The sequence below is a fragment of the Argopecten irradians genome, chromosome 14 (assembly GCF_041381155.1).
Source record: "Argopecten irradians isolate NY chromosome 14, Ai_NY, whole genome shotgun sequence".
Lineage (NCBI taxonomy): Eukaryota > Metazoa > Mollusca > Bivalvia > Pectinida > Pectinidae > Argopecten > Argopecten irradians.
In genome coordinates, this window is record NC_091147.1 from 23,453,221 (window position 1) to 23,479,448 (window position 26,228).

The 26,228-nt window shown below is 34.3% G+C and overlaps 1 protein-coding gene across 1 annotated transcript; it reads right to left on the reverse strand.

The window, feature by feature from the left end:
• Positions 1-3,342: 3,342 nt before the first annotated feature.
• LOC138307540 (ADP-ribosyl cyclase/cyclic ADP-ribose hydrolase-like) lies at positions 3,343-21,578 on the reverse strand. Its single transcript, XM_069248342.1, has 8 exons — positions 20,826-21,578; positions 14,520-14,649; positions 13,672-13,759; positions 9,527-9,657; positions 6,775-6,848; positions 6,114-6,206; positions 5,591-5,677; positions 3,343-4,061 (listed from the first exon to the last, which is right to left on the reverse strand). The coding sequence occupies exons 1-8, from the start codon at positions 20,918-20,920 to the stop codon at positions 3,920-3,922; spliced, it is 840 nt and encodes a 279-aa protein (XP_069104443.1). The 5' UTR covers positions 20,921-21,578; the 3' UTR covers positions 3,343-3,919.
• Positions 21,579-26,228: the final 4,650 nt, after the last annotated feature.

Genomic DNA, 26,228 nt, shown 5'->3' on the forward strand with positions numbered 1-26,228 from the left:
TCGTACTAGTCATCGAAACGCCACACATAAAACATTTTACTTTAGTATTTTTATGTTTCTTCCAGCTGTTGTTTCTACTTTTCCTATTGTTATATTAATGTTTATGCAATCATAAACATGTATATATTCAAATGTCTATATACTAACCTTTATTCTACATATAGTAAAACCGTTTTTACATTATATTTTACATGTTTTTCTCCATCCACGATACTCCAGGGGCTCCGATCACTTACATTCTTTACACCCCTGGACGATCTCAAAGTAAAACTGGAGGCAACAGAACAGGTAATTTAGTCCTTTGATGCCGTATAACGCTATACTGTGATGGACTGCGTGGCTTTGAAGTTGGGCGTCGTCTGTAGTCTTCAAAGAAAAATTTTACTGGCCTGTGATTGGTTCAGAATTTTTCCTCTGAGCTGCCTTCAGTTTGACTAGGAGATAGTCTATGGGTGTAGAGATAATAAGTGATCGGAACCCCTTGAATATCAAGGATGGTTTTACTCTTACTACAAGATATTTGCCATATCTAACACGCTAACGATAAAAATGACTGCGCAAGCTTATTTGTTATCGATAAAATGTTTTTCAATGACAAACCAACGACCTAGATACTATATTGACAGGAGGGTTTCTTAATACCAAACTGTTTAGTTATCATTGTATGAGAAATCGTTAAAACGATTTTTTTAGAAATAAGATGTAGACTGATGATTAAATGTTTTAGCTCATCTTCTGGTCCGGGGCAATCTGATTAAAATCAGCTGTTTGATACTCCGCTAACTTCGTCCTGTAGCGGAGCACGAAGTTAGCGGAGAATCAAACAGCTGATTTTAATCAGATTGGGTCCGGGGTGTATAATTTGGTGAGCAGGTACACACATTTTATTAAATGTTGGCAGAAAACAACCATCTTTAGATATCTGCTGTCCTGACAGGTGAAAATTAGATAAATACGAAAACCTTCCATAAAACCCCATAAAACATTTTTTTTAGCTTTAAGTAGTCTTTTTTATTAGTTTGTAGGTACAACAGAACAAACTGCCAAAGCTCTGTCAAACCTTCACGGTAGAAAATAACATCATTAAGAACCTCCACGGTAGGAAATGACATCATTAAGATATATTGCCAAAGTGCATTCTTGATTTTGTTGTCATGTGGACCTATACATAAAGAAGATATTTTAATATTGTGCAAATGACTAGCTAGTCATATTTCTGAGGATATACACTGTTTAATAGTGTTATTATCTCCTTAATGATCCGGATAAAATTATTTTACACAATAGGCGGGCATCCATCATCTCCGTAAGTTAACATTAGATATTTTATAGTGCATTCATCTAGTAAATTCGCTGTCATTCTCGATACATTTGGTGTTACTTTTGTGGACTTTATGACAGTGATAATATTCCCTGGAGTATCGAGGATGACTATCTGTTTCCACTTACGTTTGGCGTAAGATAGACTCATCATCATACCGAGATGAATGGATAGCAAATAATTTAATGCGATTGTACTTTCACTTTAATGATAACTGACTAAAGTGCATACACTATCAGTGAATGAATCGACGAAACGGCGGCGGAAAAAAGATCGTGTCAAATACGTTACGCCATATTGAAGACTTTTTATAAGAAGTTAGTCATTATCTTATTACAGACCCGACTGATAGTCCTTCATTATAGCCGTCTGTTGGAAAACAATGGATATAACAAAGCTATCGGTAATGCAGTTCGTCTGGTGAAATAATATATGTTTCTCTTTTTTTCATTTCCATACCAGGATATGTACATATAAGTATATCCTCTACTCAGAATTATGATTATTGAGGTATTATTCATTTCCGTGTCTTCGTGTGGTCCCTTTGTCCGATTCTGAATAACTTATCTCATATACTTCAACGCTATGCATCAGATATCTAATATGATATCATTCAAACATACACAGATAATAACACGAACTCACAACTCAAGGGATTATTCAGCCCAAGGCGCGTGAGGATACTGACAAATATGTTTGGACAATGTCAAAGTACGTGACGTCGTATACATGTATCTGTCTGTTCAACATCCGGTTACAGTTCAGACACGGAAGGGACTCCAAGGTTTCAAACAAAAATGCCTAATATTATGTTCTTTACAGATTGTATGCTTTCATTTTCGGTTTCAATGGAAGATATTGTATAACATAAAATTTCATGGGTAATTTCTTTCTTTTTGAAATTTTGAAGGAAGAAATATTCATGGTTAAAATGTATAACCTCTGTGGCAGTGAATGCAATAACAATTTTGGTTGATTGTATATGTGTGGTAACAAAGTAACGATGAAAACAAAGACAGCGTTTTCTTTGTTCCTTCACGTTTTATAATGTTTTTATTCTAGCGGAAAATTCAGTAACCCGTTACTATATATGTTTATGGTAATCATTTTCAGGAATATAAACGAGGGCATGATTTCGTTTATTGTTATTTCAGAGTTGAAGATGCGAGAATACTTTCAGATGAGGATAGTCATTCTTAAATTGGAAAAACCAGTTTGGTTAAACAGTAAACAATTCGATACCAGTATGTATCTCGAGTCTTTGTTCAATTTTTGCACGCATTTTTAATCATGCCTATCGGCAACAAAACCTTTATCTGACATATTTAAGACTTTTGACATAATAGGAAGGAATAAATGTTTTTGAAGCTTTTCATCGCATGACGTTTTAACACATCCTATAAGTCAATTACGGTAAACTTAAGAAATTTTAGCGGTAATACTGTTCTAGGGCATTTCGCAAAAAAGCTCTGCGTTAAAATATGATTGCACTAACTACATGCACTAATTAAGTCTTTGATGCAGCAATAATTATGAAAGCGCAGAATTCATCGATGCGCCTTCCTCGATGCTCAATGGGTTGCTATCACTGACGTTATTACCACCTCTGGACCATCTCAGGGTAAACATGCCTTTGATGTATATCAAAGAATCAATTTACCTGTATCGGCTCTGTTTCTTTCAGTTTTGCAAAAGATAATAGTCCAAGGATGGATTTTACGTCAGTGAAAGTACCCCATGGAACATCCAGGATGTCGTTGCGCTAACTTGTTTGAAAGCATTTGTGTGGTAAAATTTAAATGTTCTACAGTGTTTACAGCATACCGAATATTATAAATCGCGTATCGCTATGTAAAGTGATTATCAAATTGTTACAACACAGGCTTTGGGCTCTATAGACATTTCTCTCTGTATGTAATATGTAGAGAAAAATGTTTATAGAGCCAATTGCCTGTGTTTACAATGACACACCTTGACAGTGTACTGCCAGTACTGTTACGATGATTATAACAAAGCATACATTTCGAACACAATCTTTATTTTTAGTGAAATATAAAGAGATATATATAATATTATAAAAAAAATAGGTAAGGTAGTGGGTTAGACATCTGTTATCATACTTTATATAAGCTAGTAAATAAACACATAAACATACACATATTTTTGCAACAGAGTTACCTCCCCTTTGAGTAGGTATCTATCGTGACGTCATTGTTATTCCGTCTTTGCATTTTACAGAGTTAGCTCCCTTGCGAGTAGGTATCGATTGTTACGTCATTATTTTGTGAACACAATTCACGTCGTTTTCTCCGAAACGTATGACGTTACGCTCGCAAACACATGACGTCACAATCAATACCTACCCGCAAGTGCAGATAACTCTGTAATATGCAAATTCGGAATTGCGAATTCCACGTCGTTTTCTTTCAAAAGAATGGCGTTACGCTACCTCCCCACAAGGGCAGATAACTCTGTAATATACAAGAAAAAAATATTTATCATGTAATCATCAACATCATCGTGGAAATCGATGGTTGACTGCACAACGTCCCGCTACACTTAACGCAATCAACAGAGGGCCTTCGAAGATGATCAACGTCACACGAACCAGACGATTACAGAAACAACAACCACGACGATATTGGTGGTAACGATCTGTTTGGTGGACCCGGAGGTGTCAAATATGTCTCTACAGGCGGCAGGATTCGAGAAGTCAGCGCACTGTAGCATCCTTACATCACTGTAATGATAGAACCAAAGAGTGGAATTGTTTCTGGAGTTTGTCGATTTAGGAACGCTAAACTACATTCAGGGTCATTTAAAGGATTTCAGAAGCATTGCTCAATCCCAATACAGTCCAATATGTTTTTGCCAACATGTATTATTGTGCTTTTAAAGCGTACTTTATCATAAATAGCAAATACATGTAAGAATTCAGAAAATATGTATAGAATACTTATGTAAATGAATCATTATCAATATATACATGCTGACAATTCTTATTTAGGTTTTGCATTGAAAAATAATTATAGATGTTTATATAATATGAAAATAAAAGGGAGATGAAAAAGGAAGGAGAGACGATAGACAATTCTTGTTTAGGTTTAGCATTGGAAAATAATGATAGAAGCTTATATAATCTGAAACTAAAAGGGAGATGAAAAAGGAAGGAGAGACGACAGAAAGAGAGAGGAAGAAGAAAGACAGATTGGGTAGAATATAGATCAAGTTATAAGGTATATCTATTATTTCGACGATCTAAATTTGTTTCAATTTTGTTTGCAAGGACATTGTGTTATTAGGCTTGGGCAGTGAGTTTTTGCTTTTTTTTCAGATTTTCCTATAAATTTTATTTCAGTTCAATCAAAATTTTTGCAAAATTTTAAAAAATATGTACATGTAACTTTCATTTTTCTTTGGTATAACATATAGCGAATGTAATTGTTGTCTGAGGTCATTAAATACTATCTTTCTTTCCGAAGAGTTGCGTCGGATCGTTCACTGAGTGTGTGAACTTTAGTCAGTGGTCATTAAAATGAAAATGTAATCGCATTTAGCTATCCATTTATATCGGTATGATGATAAGTCAATCATAATCAAAAGTAAGTGTATGTAGATAGAGATAGTCTACTAGATGTATACACTATAAAAAATATTTAATGTTTTCTTACGGATATAATGGATGACCACCTATTGTGTAAAATAATTTTATCCGGATCATTAGGGAGCTAAGAACACTGGTAACAGTATATATATCCTAAAAAATATGACTAACCCGTTCTTTGCGCAATATCCTAATACGCTTTTTATGCATAGGCTCATATGTCAACCAAATTAAGATTGCACTTTGGCAATATAGCAATATATCTTAATGATGTCATTTTCTACCTGGGTAAGTTTGTGTTTCACATTAAGGAGCTTGGCAAGGTTTCTGTTATAACTGTGCTCTTTGGAAGAACTAAAATCTTGACCTCGGATTATTGGAGTATGACGCACCTTTGCAGTACATTTCAAAATTATAAGAAATTCATGAGTTTCAACATGGATACTTCTATCCTAGATGGCCTTAAAGGGTAGATATTGATAAAAATATTGATTTCCATGTCTGATGCTGTAGAATGTCATGAAAATAATTTGTCCAATATTTCTTTACATGGATGTCTAAGAACAGATTTTTAGAGGTCATTTACCGATTGTGAATCCCGCAATAGCAATGTAACCATGTCATCTACAGATTGTTTATTGGTTAATAAAACGGTGATATTTTACCTCGGCTGCGCCACACATTCAGACGGGATATTTTTGGACGTCAACAGCATGGTCAGGTTCTTCACAGACGGACTCGAACAATTTTCCCTGAGAAAAAAAAAATGGAGAAAAAAAGCAATCTATGAATACTTGAATCTCAAAAAATGCTCACATATTTTTATTCCTTTTCATGGAAAGCTTTTGTAGACAGGCAATAAAAACTACTTTGATAAACTATGGAAGGTAACTTTGACATTAGCTTGTATACAAACCAGTATTTCTCAATATGGTGTACTGAGAAGGGAAAGCTTTGTATGTGACTAAAACTAGGATCATATAGCCGATGACATGTATCTTATTTGCGAATTTTACAGAAAATAATTTCAAGTAATAAATTTCGTAATCTAGATATAAGAATATATGTTGAATGTAATTTAATCCTTTATTTATTTTTTCACATATTAAACATCTTCTTATATCTTCCTTACAAAACATGTGGTTGTACGAAACTAACCCCAAAGTAAAATATAGTCGCTTTACTTACTTTGGCTGTTGTCCCAGGTAATGTACAAGTATCACTCGGGCACCTGTGACATTTGGTGGATTTAAATTAGGGAGTTCTTTGGTTGTGAAGTATCTGGAACAGTAGGGTACTGTTTAAAGGTTTCCATATTGCATTAGGTTACACTAGTTCGGGAAAGCAGTCCAAGAGAAAAAATCCTACAAGTGACGTGCATGCAAAGACTTTCTTTGATGATTACAGAGATAGCGACGTCCACCTTCACAGCCACACAGTCAACCAAAGTGTACCTTTATTCGATTCTTTTGATGTACACCAATGGACAAAATTACCTGTCTTGTTCTGCTGTCTCTAATTTTACTATGATATACAAGAGTGGATATAACGATAGCAAGAGTAATCCATGGAGGATCGCGGATGGAAAGGCACAGAAAAAGAAGCAAAATCCAAAATCACATCAAGTTGGACTTTCAGTTCAATCATTCATTATTTACATACAAAATTTTATATCATATTGGTTTATTTAATAATGTTTTAGCTACAGTACTACCATAGCACCAGATTGCACTAATTGCCGTATCTGATAATGTTAAATACAAGTTGCCCCTGCGCAAAAAAAAATGCACAAAAATTATATCGCAAAATTAAGTGGTTTTACGATGGTATACAAACTTTTTATACTCACGAATCTGATCTCAAGGATGGGCTCCGGCTGGCGTTTAACATGATCTCAATAGATCCTTTGGTGTAAAGGGCATACTACAGTATACAAAGGAAAATATTCATAATTTAGTACATGTGTACATACAAATATGTATATCAAACGAATATTACACACGCTGATTTTGCATTAAGCAGATTTTTATACATAGAAATTATGAATTAATACTTCTTAAAACTGATGATAATATATTGTGAGTGTACAAATTGCAGTAATTACCACATTTTAATAATTATCGCTTAGCAGTCATTAAAATACGCCAAAATCGTACTGTTATCATTAATGCATTATAAAATAAAAGCTTTTAAATTAAGGTCAATGGATACCTGTCTTTTGAACCACCTCATATAAAAATGAGATGTGGTACAGTCATTACAAAATATATGGTTATATGATTGGTATGACATAGAAGTACTTCCAGGTAGGGGATAATCGTTTGGTAAATTTGAAATGACATTTTTTCTGGTAACAACTTAATGCACTATTTTGGATTCTGATTTAAAAAGTAAATTTAAACAGTTTCTTAATACATGTAATTTTATATAAGTATACAATGCTTACTATTGTTGCAGTGAGGTTAAGGTGAACTGATAAGGTCTATTATTGCAGCCTAGTTTTGCACCCAGCCCGAAACACTCGGCACTCACGGTAAGTGCGTGTATCAATGTCTGAATATATCTGCATATTTATTCACGTATTGATAAATAATGATCCGTGTAAGGCATTCCCAATTCATGAAAGAACGATAAATTTTAATGCAATACAGATATATCATAAAGTAAAAGCATTCAGGTAAAAATGAGGGTTAAATTAACGACTGACAGTATGCTAGGGCATTATATTCCCTAGGAAGAGTGGATAAGATTTTCCATCATATTCCGATATCATTGGGCAGTTGCTAGGAAACAGACTTTACATATGTTTTTCCTCCTTGTACTCCGGCTTTACTTCACCTCATAAGCCTGGTACGTAAATGACCCTGGCTGACAAAAGTATGTTAAAAAAAACTTTATCAGATCGCGTGTTACACTAAATGAGTTGGTGGACGACCTTTTGCTTTAATATTTATCAAAAATGGTGCAAGAAATCTTAATTCAAAGGTATAGTCTTAAAAATACACCGGACTAAATTCAATCCTAATATGTCTACGGTAACACGATTGAAACGGATTTAGAAAGAAGATAGAGAAGACAGGTTTACGACAAGGGCGATGGAGCTAAACCATGCAATGTTTAATAATGTCAAACTCTGTTCACCCAATGTAAAATAATAAGTGAATAATGATTTCGGATCTTCATTTCTTATGAAGGGGCAAAAATATCCATTTGGATGTTGATTGTAACCACAACTACATATCAAATCAAAGTACTCAAAGTACTGCAAATACAACGCAGCAGAAGCAGAAAAATAGAATGAAATAAAATTAATTTCCAAAATCAAAATATATAAACCATATTATAAAGACTTTAATATCAATTATTTCAAGAACATTCAACTGATCGCAGAAAATACATATGTTTTGTTTGACATTTTTCTTAATTAAAGTTCATACATGAAAATTACAAAGAAAACAAAAGTCTTCATTAAAATGAGTTTTTATCCTTAATATACTCTTGTTTCTTATGTTGCACATACACTTATTTTGGTAAAACCATGTACATATGAGGGCAGCCTTATAAGTTATTTTGCCTTTACCTCAGATCTGTGTTTAACATTCATTTAAAAACATTATTTTTAAAGTACACAAAAAGGGCATATGGTTAGTTTACTTTAAAACTCTTATGTCCACAAGCCTTAGATAGTAAGTCCAATTTGAATTATCATTAACAGAGATTATGTCAGTTGGACAGAGGAGTCACCAGCAGGCAACAGTTGACCTAGATGGGCTGTGTATTATATAACACTCTGTGTATTCTATACACACTCTGTGTGTTCTACCAACCAGAAGGCAGTCTTCCCATGACTACTGATTGGTCCAAAGGAATATTATTCAATGAATAGGGAATTTATGAATGGAAGTTTATGAACGAAATGGTTCAAGAGGTCACCACTAGATGTCATTGTAGGGCAAGTCCTACTCAGTCCTACACATCAATAGTAAACCGGATAGCATTAATACAAACGCTAGTCGAGTTGTATTAAAAAGGTATGGTCTAAAACAAGCCGCAATACCGCTATGTTTAAGTTATAAGTGCCGTAACTGAGCGAAAATTTTGACATCTAATTTCTACATTCATCTCTTTATTTCAGGTTTAATTAATTAAGCTGTGAAAATAATTGAAATGGCCTAAGATGCCTTATAAACGTTAGTTGCAACAGAGAAATAATGTAAATGTAAAATTGTTTTTTATTATGCAAAGTGTGTATTTAGACGGAAACATTCCTGTAGAAATCATTTTAAAAATACTAATTAACATAATTAACACTGAAAAATGTGAAATAAAATTATAGACCACAATTTGGCTTCATGACCTGACCGTATGTACTCATTTCACTTCACTATAGATGTAAACATAATGATTTTGGCAGTACTACTAGAAATCATTTTCAGCTATCATTTGTAATTGTAAAATAAAAACCAATGAATTGAAAGTACTGTAATTCTCAAGATGTTGGTAACTTTTGGTGGTGAATAACATATTAAAAGATTATCTTGATTCGTAAGTATGAAAAATACAGCAGATATAACTTTAATGAATAAATAAACATTTCTTACACTAATTGAAGCAGGGGACCAGAAGGCAGAATACGCAGACTGTGGACATCTGATACAAGCCGTTAGGTTAGCCTCGTTCCCATCTACTGAGGTAGTACTTCCGCAAAATGTCAGACCGTCCACCATGTATCCTAACATAAATTAATTATTTAAAAGTCAGTCGCCGAGAAAAATATATACATTTATAAGGCAAACATCGATCGTTAATAACATCTGATATTCTACATTAAAACCTGACTTTGCGACCATCTGTACTGTAGAAATCTCCTGCTTAATGAGACCACTCTATTGGAGTCTGAAATTCCTTATTTAGAAACTATCTTATCTTGTTTTACACAGGTTTAGGTTATTGATCGGTATTGGTTTACAGTATAGATTTGAAGAGAAAATCTAGACATGCATAGGCCATGGGCTAGGAGGGTCCCACATGCACCCCCCCCCCAAACCTCCGAACCAATATTTTTCTGAACCCTTATGACCCACTGATCACAAATCCAAATGTTAACATTGCATAAGTTGGGATGAACTTCCGGTTATGACGTCATCAAGATGGCCGCCATCTCGAATTTCACTAAAAATTGAAAAATAGTCATAACATTAACATTTTTCAACCGAAGTAGACAAATGAGGTATCAAAATGACCACAATAGAACAACAAATACATATCAGGACCAAAAAAACCCAATATATGTAGTGATTTCTACGCAGGAAATTAAAAAATCGGATTTAAAGCTCAAAAATGGTGATTTTTCAGCAAATTTTTCATATTTTGTTTGACGCAGCAAAAATGTTTCCCAACAGCAATCTATTATTTCTAATAGGTTTTTTGACCACTTATCAATCAGTGTAAGCAACGAAAACAACCAAAACCAATGTTAACATCGTGTAAGTTCCGGTTATGACGTCATCAAGATGGCCACCATCTTGAATTTCACTGAAAAATGAACAATAGTCAAAACATTGACATTTTTCAACTGAAGTAGACAAATGAGGCATCAAAATGACCACAATAGAACAACAAATACATATCAGGACCAAATAATCCAATATATGTAGTGATTTGAACGCAGGAAATGAAAAAAATAATATTTTCAGCTCAAAAATAGTAATTTTCAGCATTTTTTCATATTTGGCTTGACGCAGCAAAATTGTTTCCCAACAACAAATTATTATTCACAATCAGTTATTTGACCTCTTATCAATCGGTTAAAACAACAACAACAAAAATATATAGAAATGCAAAAGAAAATTTTTATACCATCATTTGGTTTAGAAAACATCACCGGATGCGGCATATGATTATTTTTTCCAAACCGCTAACACTACATTTTCCTGGTGTCTTGGAATTTCCTGAATATAACATTGGCTATTGACGATTTATATCTTAACAAATTTGAATTTAAAGTTGGCTGAATATCTAAGTGGGACTTCAAAATAATCCATTTTCATATTCGAAATTTTGTAGACTAGTAGCCTCTCAAACTGAATTATTATAGCAAAACGCTAACTAATAGCTATAGGGTATCAAATTAAAGTTCCGTAAATACCATGACACTTTTCTAAACATATTGTGTCTTTTAGAATGAGCACATCCATTGTTTATTTCCTGTGTATAACGCAAGGAAATATAAGATGGTTACTGCAGTGTCACATATTTCTTAATGGTAATCCATTTTCGTTGTGCGTGCTTTCTCGCCAGAGTGTCGTCTTCGACCTCGGTGACCTGATGTGACATTACATTACCGGGTTACCATCGTGGTTCTAACTTATCAACTATCCATGGTCAGAGTTAAGATCAGAAACATCGGCTTCAGGGATGTGGGAGCTCTTCCTTTTTCCAACGTAGTTTCACCTAGATTCACATATCGTATATGATGTTCCAGACTTCCCTGGCATGATGGAAAAGACACCAGATCAACATTCTGCGGAGGGTTGAGTTGGTTCTCCTTAATTCGTATGAAGCACAATTCCTCATTCTTGTGAACCTCAGTGACCATAAGTGGCACAGGTGGATTCTTTGAGGTCATAAATGAGGTCTGCAGTGAAGTTTCACTCTTTGCCAAGTCTGGAAAGCACTTTAGAGAACTCTCTACTGGAGAGTCTTCAATGGTCTCTTTGCGCATACACCAGATGTGACACAACCAGCACCTTCAAGGGAGTGGGAGAAGTCAGACCAATGAAAAACATTTAACATTTATGCCCTCATTAATGACCTCGATGATATCACCTGTGTCATTTATGGTTGCACGAGGGTCCACAAGATTCTTCATACGAATTATGGAGTTATGTGCTAAGGAGAACCAATCCACCATTGGAAGAATGTGCGTCTGGTGTAATTTCCATTATGCCGGAGAAGTCTGAAACAGCATATACGTACGATATGTTAGAATCTGAAAGAGATCCCACATCCCTGAACCTGTTGTTCCTGATATGAACTCTGGCCGTGGATGGGTCATAAAAGGCTAGCAAAACACTGGTAATGCAGTGTCATATGAGCTCATCGACATAGAAGACGTCGATCTGGCTTTCGACGAATTGGATACTGATATCTCGAGTACTCTGATTCGGACTGCATGTACCAGCTACCAGATATGCCGTGTCTCTTCAATGGATAGGTCAGTGAGGCGAGAAAGCACGTACAATGATAATGGTTATCATTGAGAACCAGTGAAAGACATATTAGTGACATTGTAGTAACCATCTGACATTTTGCTTATGCTATGCATAGGAAATAAACATTGAATGTGCTCATTTTCGAAGACACAAACGCTTTGGGAACCGTTAATGATATTAACGGAAACACAGGCTTAGCTTAGGTTACATTTGTCAGTAGGTGTTGTGTTATTTTTGAGACGCTGCTAATCTACAAAATTGAGGGTATAACAATAATTCTTTTTTTGCATTTCTATATATTGTTGTTTTTGTTTTTACTGATTGATAGGAGTTTAAATAACTGAATACGAGTAATAATTTGTTGTTGGGAAACATTTCTGCTGCGTCAAGCCAAGTATGAAAAATTTGCTGAAAAATCACCATTTTTGAGCTTAAAAGCTTATTTTTTTTATTTTTTCCGTACAAATCACTACACATATTGGATTATTTGGTCCTGATATGTATTTGTCGTTCTATTGAGGTCATTTTGATACCACATTTGTCTACTTTAGTTGAAAAATATCAGTGTTATGACTATTCTTCATTTTAAGTGCAATTCGAGATGGTGGCCATCTTGATGACGTCATAACCGGAACCTATACAATGTTAACATTGGTTTTTGTTGTTGTTGTTGTTTAAACTGATTGATAAGTGGTCAAAAAACTTTTTTGAAATAATAGATTGTTGTTGGGAAACATTTTTGCTGCGTCAAACAAAATATGAAAAATTTGCTGAAAAATCACCATTTTTGAGCTTTAAATCCGATTTTTTCATTTCCTGCGTAGAAATCACTACATATATTGGATTTTTTGGTCCTGATATGTATTTGTTGTTCTATTGTGGTCATTTTGATACCTCATTTGTCTACTTCGGTTGAAAAATGTTAATGTTATGACTATTTTTCAATTTTTAGTGAAATTCGAGATGGCGGCCATCTTGATGACGTCATAACCGGAAGTTCATCCCAACTTATGCAATGTTAACATTTGGATTTATGATCAGTGGGTCATAAGGGTTCAGAAAAATATTGGTTCGGAGGTTTGGGGGGGGGGGGGTGCATGTGGGACCCTCCTAGCCCATGGCCTACATGCATATGTTTTGTTCTCTAAACTCAAAATTGATTATGACAAAGTATGGATTTCTATGATGACTACTGAAGGATTAAGACTAGAGCCATACGTTCCTGTAGTATAAGCGATCTCTTCATAATAATCATCTGTTATTGATAAGATTTGGGTTATGTTTCATTCTCAAATTATATATACCATATACCAGTTATTTTCAGGGGTTAAACACGATTTGTAAAAACGGAAAAATCAAACAATTTTTTGATACCGCTTGAAGAGTACGTACATTTGTATAGTATATTTTAAACTTATTAATTTCGCAGATGAAATCTAGTACCGGTAACAATGACATCGTAAAGTTTACAGACATTGACAGGTCCAATGTCATAAGTACTTTATCTAATTTTTACATCTGTTTCCACCCACCTGTCAGGGTATCAGATATAGACGTCCGTTTTCTACCACCATTTGAGTACCTGGTCACAAAATCATACACCCCGGACCAGAAGATCAGCTAAAACATTAAGTTATACAAAATGTAGATCTGCATATCACACAACAAATGTATTTAAGAAACATGTTACAATTAAAACAAGGTCGTTGGTTTTTCATTGAACCCTTTTACTTTCTTCTACAAATAACATTGACTAGTTCTTGAATGACCACATATCTTTATTTATTCATTCCAGATGACATAATCACTGACGAATCACATGCCTGCAGAGACTTCCTTTGAAGATTTACACAGAGTGGCGCTTAACTTCGATGCCATGCAATGTACCATTATTCGATTGTTTAAGGATTTACTTGAATAGATTTTTTTTATGTTATGGAGATATAACACAAAAATTAAAGGTTTAATGATGAGAGTACACTCAGATGTTTGTGTTATATCTCCATAACATAAAAAATATTCAAATTAATCCTTATAATTCAAGTAAAGATAATCTCTTCAATATTCGAAATTCATTTTGGGACTCTTTTGTCTATGGAATCATTATGCCGTCATCTCAGCCAATCAGAAGCAACGTTACAAACGGCGATGCCTTTTTTTCCTTTATGGGCTGATAAAGTAAATTTTCAAGCGAATGAAAATGCTCGTCACGAGCAAAATTGAATTGTTTTGGTGTATAGCAAAGGACCAAACTACCTCTTCGTCCATTGTCTCGCACAGTACATTCAAATTTGACATATTCCAGGAGTGGATATTACAACAGTGAGAGTAACTGGAGTATCGAGGATGAACAACATTATATAATTGTATAATTATATACCTTGTCCCGTGGGGTGTCATGGTAGGCTGCGTCTATAAAGGGCTGGAAACTTTCATTTGATGTATTGCATGGTGACCGGTACGCAAACCCGGACAGGAAAAGCTCCCATAAATGTGTGCAGTTTTTCATTCTGTAATAAGAAAGTGAGTATTAACTTTGTTTTGCCCGACACTGGATTCGTGTCATCTTGCTGTAATCAGAGATAACTATACCTTGTAATTACATAATCTACTATTTGTTCATTCTCCACTAATTTGCATGTGTTCAGAAATAAAAACATAAAAAAAATAAAAATTGAAAACAAAGTTCTTATATATTGTCATTTGTTTGGCAAATATCTCCACTTTTTAAATCCAAAAGGACTGGATCCTATCTTTACTCACAGAAAAGTTATAATTGTTACAGTCAATCACCATATTTTGATAAGTAACAGATACGTGACTTTGTTAAAATGAACTAAATTGAGGTTTGTCAATAGAAATGCCACATAATATACACTGTAACTGAATTTTCGCTTCGGTTTTGCACTTTTCTTTCCATTCAAAGACATTTGCTCATCTCAAAAGCAACTCGACTTTACCAATTACAGTTATGAAAAGTTCAATTGTGAATATTGGTTTGTATAATTCATAAGTGTGTTCGAATAGTTTCATTTAAAAATAGTATCAAAGTATTTTGTTTCTATATTTTCCTTATTACCAAACTGCACTTATATCTGCATGTGCACATGTCAGTCATTTTTTATTTGTATAAATCACAAGTTACTGTATAGGACATTAAAATCCTGCTTTAAACAGTAACGTATATGTTACAACATAGAAACCTGAGAGGATTATTATGTTTTTCTGTTTCATAAATTCGTCAAAATGCATCAAAGAAAATGTACTTTTCAGCGTTTCACTTCTCTGCAATACTTTTGATGATTTTATTAACAGCGGTAACATATCTGTTCTCTTGTTATAAATATTGGTAATTAAAACCGGATGATATAATTATCACAAGGTCTTCACAATTGTTTTAATAGTAGGAGAAACTGGAAAATATATTTGTTACTGAATATAGTGATGACTTCTTTTTTACACTTTTTAAAGCAAACATAGGCATTTTACATTAACATATAGGGTATTTCAGTGTATCATGAGATGATATGGCTTGGCATTTATAAATGTATATACCTTCATTATCATAAGCTGTAAAATGCTCGACACGTACTAAATGAATTGATTAAATATTATTGTTGTTGAAATCGGCGTTTACTTGAAATAATGGCATTATAGCCAACCATGGAATGGAAGTATGTCAATTACTTTACACAGTCTCGTATTATTATAGATGAGAAGCCTTGTCGTATTATTATAGATGAGAAGCCTTGTCATAGATGACAAACCCCATTTGCATTCTATAAGAGAGGGAGAGGGACAGGGCGAAATATACTATAATATATATAAATAGAAATTTTTCTTACACTATAATATATAAATTTCTTACACGGTTTTTTTTTTAAATCTAGATATGTAATTAAACTTACAAACCGTATTTAGGACAATGCTAATTACCTCATTATCTATTGTAATCGAGCAATGTTTACCACTTACATTAAAACATCCATACATTTATGGAGAGGTTTGAATGTATCAAATAATTGGTCAGTTTTACAGGTAATTTAGTTTTCGCATTTTTCACTTTATAAGAGTAATATTACACAATTATAATTACATAACCTCGGTCAATATTTTTTCTTTGGTCAATAAAAATATGCATCGACCTCATCAAAAGTTACAACGGTTTTTATTATTTTTCTTGGTTTTTCGACGCTTATATCAAGAGCGGCTATGTGTGAGGAGGGGTTAGAATATCTTTTCGCAGCGGGGATAAATGTTTCAGTAAAATTAAAAATATGAACTGATTTAGATCACCAAAGCAAGTAATGGTACATTGTATGCGTCTTCACAATAAAAACCACACTTGCAATGTTCATCATTAACCCTGAACATATCGTGTTTAAGAGAACTTGATATGTTTCTTTTTTTGTTTGCAAACTTGAAGATTTCCCCCCGACTATTTGATATTGATATTTGATTTTCCAATGGATTATTTTTTCCAAATCAATAAGCAACGTCGACGTCAATATTGTCACGCCATTATGACGCCGGGTTTTCGCGCCATTCTCAGATTTGTTTCTTCATTAGTATGAGGAAAAAGATTCTACCAATCAGGAAGTCGGATTTTGAATGAAAAAAAAATTATTTATTCTACAATGTAATATGTAACGAAAATTAAAGTCCCATTATGGGGGAATACCAGGGAATCCTGTTGTTACGCTCTGTTGGTGCCACAGCCCACACATGGGTAAACATCACACATGAGAACCGCTTCATATAACCTTTGACCCAAGGTATTTTTTGTCAACTGATAGATATTGACAGATGATGCTAATGCTTTGTCATCTTATTTCCATCGTTTTTATAAATGAATCTGTTTAAACATTAATTAAAATCCTACTTAAAATCCTTTAAAAACTATTATCAGAGATTGGTCATATGAAAACAGGTAGGGAGTTAACCATGGAAAGTCAATTACTTTGGAATTTTTGCTCGAGACCATACAATGCACTCTACACAGGTAAGAGCACTCGATTAAGAGGCAATTGAGGGTATTCTCTACTTAGTAATACTTCGCTCTTTTGTAGTTTTTGCGTACAAGTGGGTGATTAAAGTCGTCAGAATGGAGTATATAGTTTTACTGAAGTATCGTGTTTTTATTTTGGAAAGAAGAACCAGTTTTATAAGGATGAACATTGAAAAACATTGAATAAATCTAAACATGTTCTAAATTTCCCCGTGGTGTCACTGGGATTTACCTGGTGATCATCCGGGTACGTACAGGCACATAGGCTATTTTCAGACATACACATTTACGTGTTCTACAGTATTGATATATACAAAATGTATTTCTAATATGCATTTTTGTCGAAACTGTACATATTTGAACAAAATTAAGTAAAAATAAATTCATAAGGATCATCGCTGTTTAGTTTGTAGAGCATTCATAAAAACATAATGGGACTTTAATCATAAAATCAACAGGGATCCTTTGTCTGGCTAGTTCGTCTTTGCAGTATCGCTGTCTGCGAGTAGTTTAATGGACAGCAACGTTATTAGTTTATGGACAAAAATATGTCGTTTTCGATGTATGACTTAGTGCTCATAAACATTTGACGTAAGAATAAATATCCAGGGGCGTAGCTTGCTCTTTAAAAAAAGCCCGGGCTTGCACATAAAAAATCCTAGTATGGGTTATTCATTGTCTTGTAAAGTTAAAACATCTATGTAGATCCGTCAAAGTCTTGAATGTAAATTAAAATCAAAGTTAAAATAACCTAAACGTTTACGTAGATGATTTATCTAAAATAAATAATACTGAAATATACGTTATGCGTTAAAGTGACAATTCATTCTACGAGAACATTAAAATTTGTATATATATCGGAAAACCCCCAGTTCTAATGGAAATTAGACCTGTGGTTTTACTGTGATATGTCAGAAAATCCCATGGTGGTGTAGAAATGCGTGTGGAATGTTCAAAACTCACTCGCTGTCCGCCATTTACACATTGTGGTCGAATATCTTGTATGCCGAACCCAGTCCCTTGCTCGTAGAGTAATGCTACTTTTGTCTAGAACTGCTCTCAAATCGCTCTGACAGAAGTGTGTTTACCTTATTTAGGTGAATTGTTTTGCCTAAAAAATCATTATATCACCTCCACAGTGGTTATGTAGTTCATTTGTTTAACGTGCGTGACTTTGGCTCGGGTATGGGTACAGCGTACATATTTGTACCTGCTTAATCGTATTGATCAACGATTTGTAACTACAACGGTACCAATTAAAATACTAAATTAATCACGTGGAATTTGTCAATATCTTATGTTATATGTTTCATAAGAAATGTAGAACAATACATTTTATGCCATATTTTGCTTCTTGGTTATGTAAAAGTAGATTAGCCTGGATGTTGAATTGTCCGCTTTAAGTATTGAATTTTCTTGTGAGACACAAGAAGGCGTGATCAAGAGTATTAACGAATAGATCGCGCAGTAAGTCGAAGTGAAACGAAGAGAAGATATATCGAAAGTGACACCATCGCAAATAAGTAGTGGAACACTGGAGTATGCTCGTACTTAGTTAGTCTCGCTTAAAACAATTGCTTGATATTAATTAAGCTTATTTAAGATTAGTTTTTTTCTTGCCAATGTATACTTAATAGTCTTATATATGAGGACGAAGAAAAGACAACTTAAAATATAGGCAGAGCTTAGCTGGAGTAAATTCCAATGTTAGTAAATGAACAATATGACATGACAACATACTCTTGATGGAGCGATACATGATGAGATAAGGGATGAATAAAAACTCCTAGTGAGTTCAAGGTAGCATTGTAAGAAGTAGACAAAATACATATTTATTTCAATCAGTTGCGACTTTTTTATTGCCTTACAATATGTTAGGCCGGTTATTTTATGTATTCAATCATTTTTATTCATTCTTTGTTCTATCATATAGTCGTATAATGTGCGCGGATGGATTTACCATAAAATACGAATACGTGTAAGAAATATCCCGTCAATTCTTATCATCGAATCCGTAATAGAGTCAGCTCAATAAACATAGCAGGACTCTTATCATGAGATGTTTTTCATATAGCTTTGTTTTAAGAACTAACGCAGTAAAACATAATTATCTAGTTACAGGTAGAAAAAACAGACCCTATTAGCCCTTGTTGATTTTATTAAAGTATAGTTAGGCAGATACCACGCATTATCAAATAATCATTTTCGGTGCTAAACATTTCCTTAAAACGATTTTCCGTCGGGGGGCTTCGCCCCCCTGAACCCCCTAACCAGGCCGCTGCCCTGGACCCGCTGGGGGCCTAGGCGGCCCCCAGACCCTTTGCCTGGGCTTGCACATGTAAAAGACTCTAGCTACGCCCCTGATATCTAATCGCAAAGACAAATATAAAGGAAGAGTGTCAATTTGGGCCCTCTGGTGGCCATGACCGATAAGCATTATTTTTTGTTTACAGATACCTGGGGGTTAGGATATCATGATATGAGTAATGATTAAGGTCGGGTCGGAGTCCCTTGTCAGTTATGTTGGGTTAAACAGGGAGGTCAATTTTCTGTGTTGTCCAGTTGTGCACGGCAGTGGTAAGCACGACTGACTTTTATCTTTGGACCTAGTATAAGGCGAGTAAATTGTAAGAACATGTGCCATGACTGTACTATCAAACATTTTCAGTAAACTTCTTTCTGGGTCACAGTATCCTCGATAGTCCAAGGGTTACTATCACTGACGTTATATCAACCCCTGGACTATTTCATAGTAAAAACTGAAGGCAACATATTTCAGCTAAATTTGTTCCTTTGGTGTACATCAAAAGAATCAAATAATGGTACATTGTGGTTGACTGCGTGTAGCTTTGAAGTCGGACGTCGCTCTCTCTGAAATCTTCAAAGGAAGTCTCTGCAGACCTGTGATTGGTCAGTTTTTTCCCTCCTGAGCTGCCTCCAGTTTTACTATGAGATAGTCCAGGGGTAGATATAAAGTCAGTGAAAGTAACCCATGGAGTATCGAAAATGGTAGTATATTTAATGATAAGATAACGTGCATTGGCCTTACTGTCAACCATTTTCAAAAATAAAATAAATTCTTTATCTATGGGTCACAGGAACACGTCTACCACCTGTGGCTTGAACTAGTGAGAGAATGTATGTTTTTCCCACTGGTGCCTCTTTACCTCGGATACAGACGAGAAGATTGGAATCCATGTATTTATATATTGTATATGTTGACAATAAAATGGATCAATATGTGACAGACAGGCACCATAAATGTAAGTGATTGTGTCAAAAAGGTATAATTCACTCGGATCAATAAAAGAACATTTTTACATAGTGAACATAAAATAAAGTTCAATGCTGGAAATACATAACAAAAGGTTGCACAAAATAACCCAGGACACTAGTGTCGTTATCGGAGAATGAAATTTTGTATTTCTCTGCATATACAAGGTAATTAACCGTAGCATAACAACTCTGTGTAATTAATTGTCATCCCCCCCCAAAAAAGGAAAGATAGAAAAAAGAAAGACAAGAAAAGTGCAGAAAAGAAAAAGAAAGAAGTAAAAAGAAACAATGACAACCTTCTTACGAACAATACACGATTGAGATAAGGCATAATATCGAAACCAAAACAAATATCACACAAAGCAAAACTTCCATATATCTTGAAACACACAATGAACTTACTTGGTGCAGAATGGCGCAGGGTTGACTAAGGTTTGGTATTGTACACATCTCCCAATGATTACATGCTTTAGGGACTCGGTTGGCATTTCAGTCATAGAATCACATGAACTGTCCGCAAAAGTCCCATATTGTGTGAATAAAAAACAGAACCATACATAGTCCGCACACAGAATATCTTGTGTAGCCCTGCATGGCGACTTATAGTAAATGTATTCTGGTAGTTCTATCTTATATCCTGGTCGTGTGGTCTTCACTGCTTAAGATTGTCTTACTACACCTGTGGATTTTACCTGTCTGTATCTAGGTAACTATAGTCTACACCGGAATAAAAACTGCCGTCATTACCGTAATTATCAGACCAGTGTACACAAAAGTACCTCCGCTTCCACAGTTAGTATATATCAAACACTGAGTACTTAAACGTACCATCAGTTCACAAGATGTAAAACAAAATATTGTGTTATGACATATTATATGTAGGTAGTTATATGAATATGCATTATTAATCCATTTGAGATTTTCTTTCAATAAGCGCGTTTTGACATTTTCCACACAATGACGTGAGATCATAAACACCGTGAGATAGGTTGCACACTCTACTGATAACCCCTACGCAGAAACTGTATCACATACATCCCATAATATGACCTTTCCATTCATCTCTGCAACCATGGATAAATAAAACACATGTATATCTACCATAATGCAATGCAAACGCACGCGCGGTCAGCTCCAGACCACGCGCCGAAAAACAACACCACGTGTTTTACGGATGGGCTGGGCATCGCCAGTTGCACCAGCACGTAATGAAGTGATGCTATCCTGGTCAAACACACTCCATGTCCTACTTACATGAACTTGTGCATATGTATAGCGTTGCTTTGACAGGTATTACAACTCTTTCAAGTCATACAGATGAACATGCATATTACAGTTATACAAAATCATTCATCAAAAGCATTACAAATACCCAACTGGTGCTAGTTAGGTATGTAGTAATTTCGTCATTACCTTTAATTTGTATCTGGTAGTATAAAGACTTACTGCGACTGGAACTTTGTACCAAACAATCTTCATTATTTATTTCTACAGGTCGCAATATTAGGCTATGGAAACCATTTAGAGAGATAATGGGATGCACTTTGATTAACTTAATACATAAACTTCGAATCCACAGGGAAAAGTACCTTTTAGCAGACTAGTTTTGAGGACAGCACGAAAGTCATTCATAAATTGGTGCATTATCACGAGCGCAATTTCTTATCAGTCTGGTGAATAAAAAGAAATAATGAAGACTCATTAACCTTCGTTTTATATTTCCTACCATTCTTTGGTCAGACAGGTTTTCTCTAGAACCGGATACGTTTGTATAAGTACTACGTAGTTAGCCAGATCAGCCAACAGATGCATGTTACACGCATGTGTATCTAATTAATCAAATGGTGCTGAAATCCGTCTTCACTCCACTACTGTTCTCTGTATGTTACAGTACTTATTACTCATACTTTATATATATATATATTATGTAGGTAGCATGCAGTGTATAACAAAAGTTATTTAACGAGTTTCCGTGATGCATAAAATATGTAAATTTTCCGTTATTAGCTTTCTTGATCAAAGACCTAATACAATAATTTCCTGGTTACAGACACTCGATCCAAGTGAAATATTTCCTCCTGTTTTAAATAAATGACTTTTAATTGTATTTTTTCCTTTGTTTGTTTTTCCTTATTTTTATTTCATTATTATTTTTTTTATTTTTTTTTCTCTTTAACTTAGTATGTGCCATAATTTTCATACTCACGAATCAAGAAAAGCTTTTAACATTTCATTCACCACCAAAAATCACCAACATTTTAAGAATTTCAGAGATTTTAATTTCACAAGTACAAAGAGAGCTGGAAATGATATTTGACAGTGCTGTCAAAAGCAATATGTCTACATATCTACAGCGTAGTTAAATGAGTCTGACCATCAAGCCAAGTTGTGGTCTACAGTTACATTTCACATCATACAGTTAACAAGACATGAAAAAGAAATACAAGAACTATACAATGTATAAATTCTGTGCTGTAACTAAAGTTTATAAGGCATCGAATAATGTTCATAGCTTAATTCATTAAACCTGAGGGTTTTCAAAAGATTACTGAAGAAAAAATAATATGTCAAAATTTTCGCCTAGTATGGCACATATAACTTTTTAAAAATGTGGCAGCCTTGATCTCTATAAATATAATTCTACATATATTTGTTCTTTTTGTGTCATGATAAAGGGCAGATCGCCTCGAAAATTCGACATTATGTTATCGTCACCGTTGGAATTACCTCTTTGCTTCATATGATAGAAGTTTGAAGTTCTGTCAATAATATATACAGTATAAAATATATAAAAAAAAATACCCCCTTAATACTATAGTAGTATTAGGTGGTATTTTTTTTATAAATATATTTATGCTATATATTATTGACAGAACGTCAAGCTCCTATGCCCATAAGTATTAGGCCTACTGCAAGTAATTCGTATCCTACAGACATACGTGTACGTTTATAAGGACCAAGTGTTATCTGGAATACAACCGTTGATGATACTTCTTTGACCCATAATTCTACATACATATACAACCATACATTTTATATATGAATGGGAGAGATAACAGACCATGTCAATATTAATGTCGGTTATGATGATATGGCAAATACGTACGTTGTAGTTACTTATGCAGTTTATAATTCATAAACACACACACTTATTCAACTTCCCTTCAGTTATATGCGTACTAAATAGGTAAGCAACTTTAAGCATTACGTTTCTTACATCTTGTTTTTCATCAACTAAAAAGAAGTTGAATTTTTCGCTTGATATAATCAATATTTTATACAGAGATTTAATAATAAATTTTACCTTTGACTCACAATACTATTCCGGATTTGCATATTACAGAGTTATCTGCACTTGCGGGTAGGTATTGATTGTGACGTCATGCTTTGCGAGCGTAACGTCATACCTTTCGGAGAAAATGACGTGAATTGCGCTCACAAAATAATGACGTAATAATCGATACCTACCCGCAAGGGAACTAACTCTGTAATATGCAAAGACGGAATATTTATATGGGAATAGACAGACTCACAATACTATATTTTATATGGGAATAGACAAAAAAGACTGATAAAAAACCTATCTTCTACATGGTCTGTACGTAATGCACTCTTGGTAAAAAGTAAAATATATTCAGACAGTAATTAAACTTTTAGTTTTTCCTTTAAATTCTGTAACATTTGTTTGTTTGTTTGATTAAATTAACGTACTATTAACAGTCAGTGTCGTGTAAGGACGGCCTCCCATGCATTGCGTAGGTGCTGCGTGTAGAGAAGTTTGTGGTGCGTGTTTAGGGGAGGCTGTGGTACATATTGTCATGTTGTGTCTTCTGCATGTGATAGAGGAATGCTCTTGACCTTTTTATTAGTGCTATCTCACTGATGAAGACATATCAAGGGGAATGAATGATTTATATATATATAGTGGGAAAAGTAAGTATCATATCACTCAACAATTTTAAGATACAGAAAATTAAGCTGTTGTGATAAAAAATAGTATTTTTAACGAATATAAATCAATCGTTTATATCTAATTCTAAAAATGCGTTTAATGAAAATAAAAATTATCGAATAAAATGAATCTATCAGAGTACACATGTAACCTCTCACCTGTCAGTACAGGTTGTCTGGGTGTGCATCATGTCAACACAAAGATAGATTAGTGTCGCAGTGTTTCTGGTCATCGTTTTTAATCATTTGTATACAGAATATAGATCAACCTCTGTACAAATTGAGGTCACTTTTCAATACAAATATAGGTTACATTAGGGTCACTCTCCATACAAATCTAGGTCACCCTCCATTGTTCGTGAAAGAGGTCCTTTATGTCAAATCGAAATCATCCTTCATACAGATTTATGTCATATTGAGATTAACTTCTACATGTATATAAATAAATCACATCGTGTCATCATCCATTATTATTTACTCAACATGTAGGTCATATCGGGGTCATCTCTATACAAATCTAGGTCAACCCCCGTACCAATCCGGGGGACATTTAGAAATATATTCTTTAAATATCAAGGTCACTTCTATAACATAACAGAAGAGAAAGACGCCAAACTTCTGAGTCATACAAGGTACCAGTATATGATTCTTTTGTGTGCAGGTTTTCTGTAAGTCTGACACTGAATAAACCGCCAGTTTTTGTGCTGATGAGTTCACATTGCTGCAATCAGATAAAGCAAAACTTGTAATTACATAATCTGCTGTTGGCAATTCAAACCGGGCGATACAATTATCACAAGTCCTGTCTGGGCCAAAAAACTGCGTAAAAGGAGAACTAGACAAAACATTTGACAAATACAAATGTATAGACTTAAGCACACTTTGTCACGATAGATATTTTTAAAATAGGGAGAATGCCAGTTTTGTAGGACTTAAGTTTCGCCTGCTTGTCCTATATAAAGCAAAGGGCTGTGTGCACTCTATTCCTACACGTGTATGAGGCCTTATTCCACACAAATAACATTAGATGGATGTTAAAAAAATATCTCGTCGTGTTAACCTCTCACATTGTTGGAGTATGTGTACTCCGGTATTATATAGCACGACGAGACACTTGAAACAGTACGTCGTGTCCACGATCAACAAATAACATCCAAAGCGACATCGAGGCATTTTACGGGGGGTAGGGCAAGGGGGCAATGCTTACTACAATACTCCTCATCTTTTGAAGTTTTTGAAACTTTTTTAATTGATGGAGTAATAATTCTAATCGTAAAATTTCATCCAAAAATTCTCCGCATTGAAAGCGGAGGCCACCCCGACCGCCATCTTCAGCGTTTCTTCGTCTATCAATACGCATAGTTATAATGCCTTTCTGTCTGTTCTGTGTGTATACGTACATGTATGTCCATTTCCATTTATCCACTGAGCATGAATTCACTAACTTTTATCCTCATTTGTATTACTCTCGATATACTATATAATTGTCCTCATTTGTGTTACTCTCGATATACTATATAATTGTCCTCATTTGTATTATTCTCGATATACTATAATTGTGTCTAATGCTGTGTCCATCCAATAATGAATGGGTGTACCACATAGACTATTTCTTTTTTTATAATTCTGTACACATTTTTGTATACATATTTATTTGAGAATGGTTATCTCTATCTAAAATTGCTGTCGACAAAGTTTGCTTACTTTTGCTTTTACTTGTTTTATGCTTGTATGTATGAAGAAAAGCGTATGTTGTTCACATTATTTCAACGGGACCATTACTGACAATATATGTTTTTATTAGATTCAACTTATTAATAAATAATCGTCACACATGATTGAATTTGTCCAACA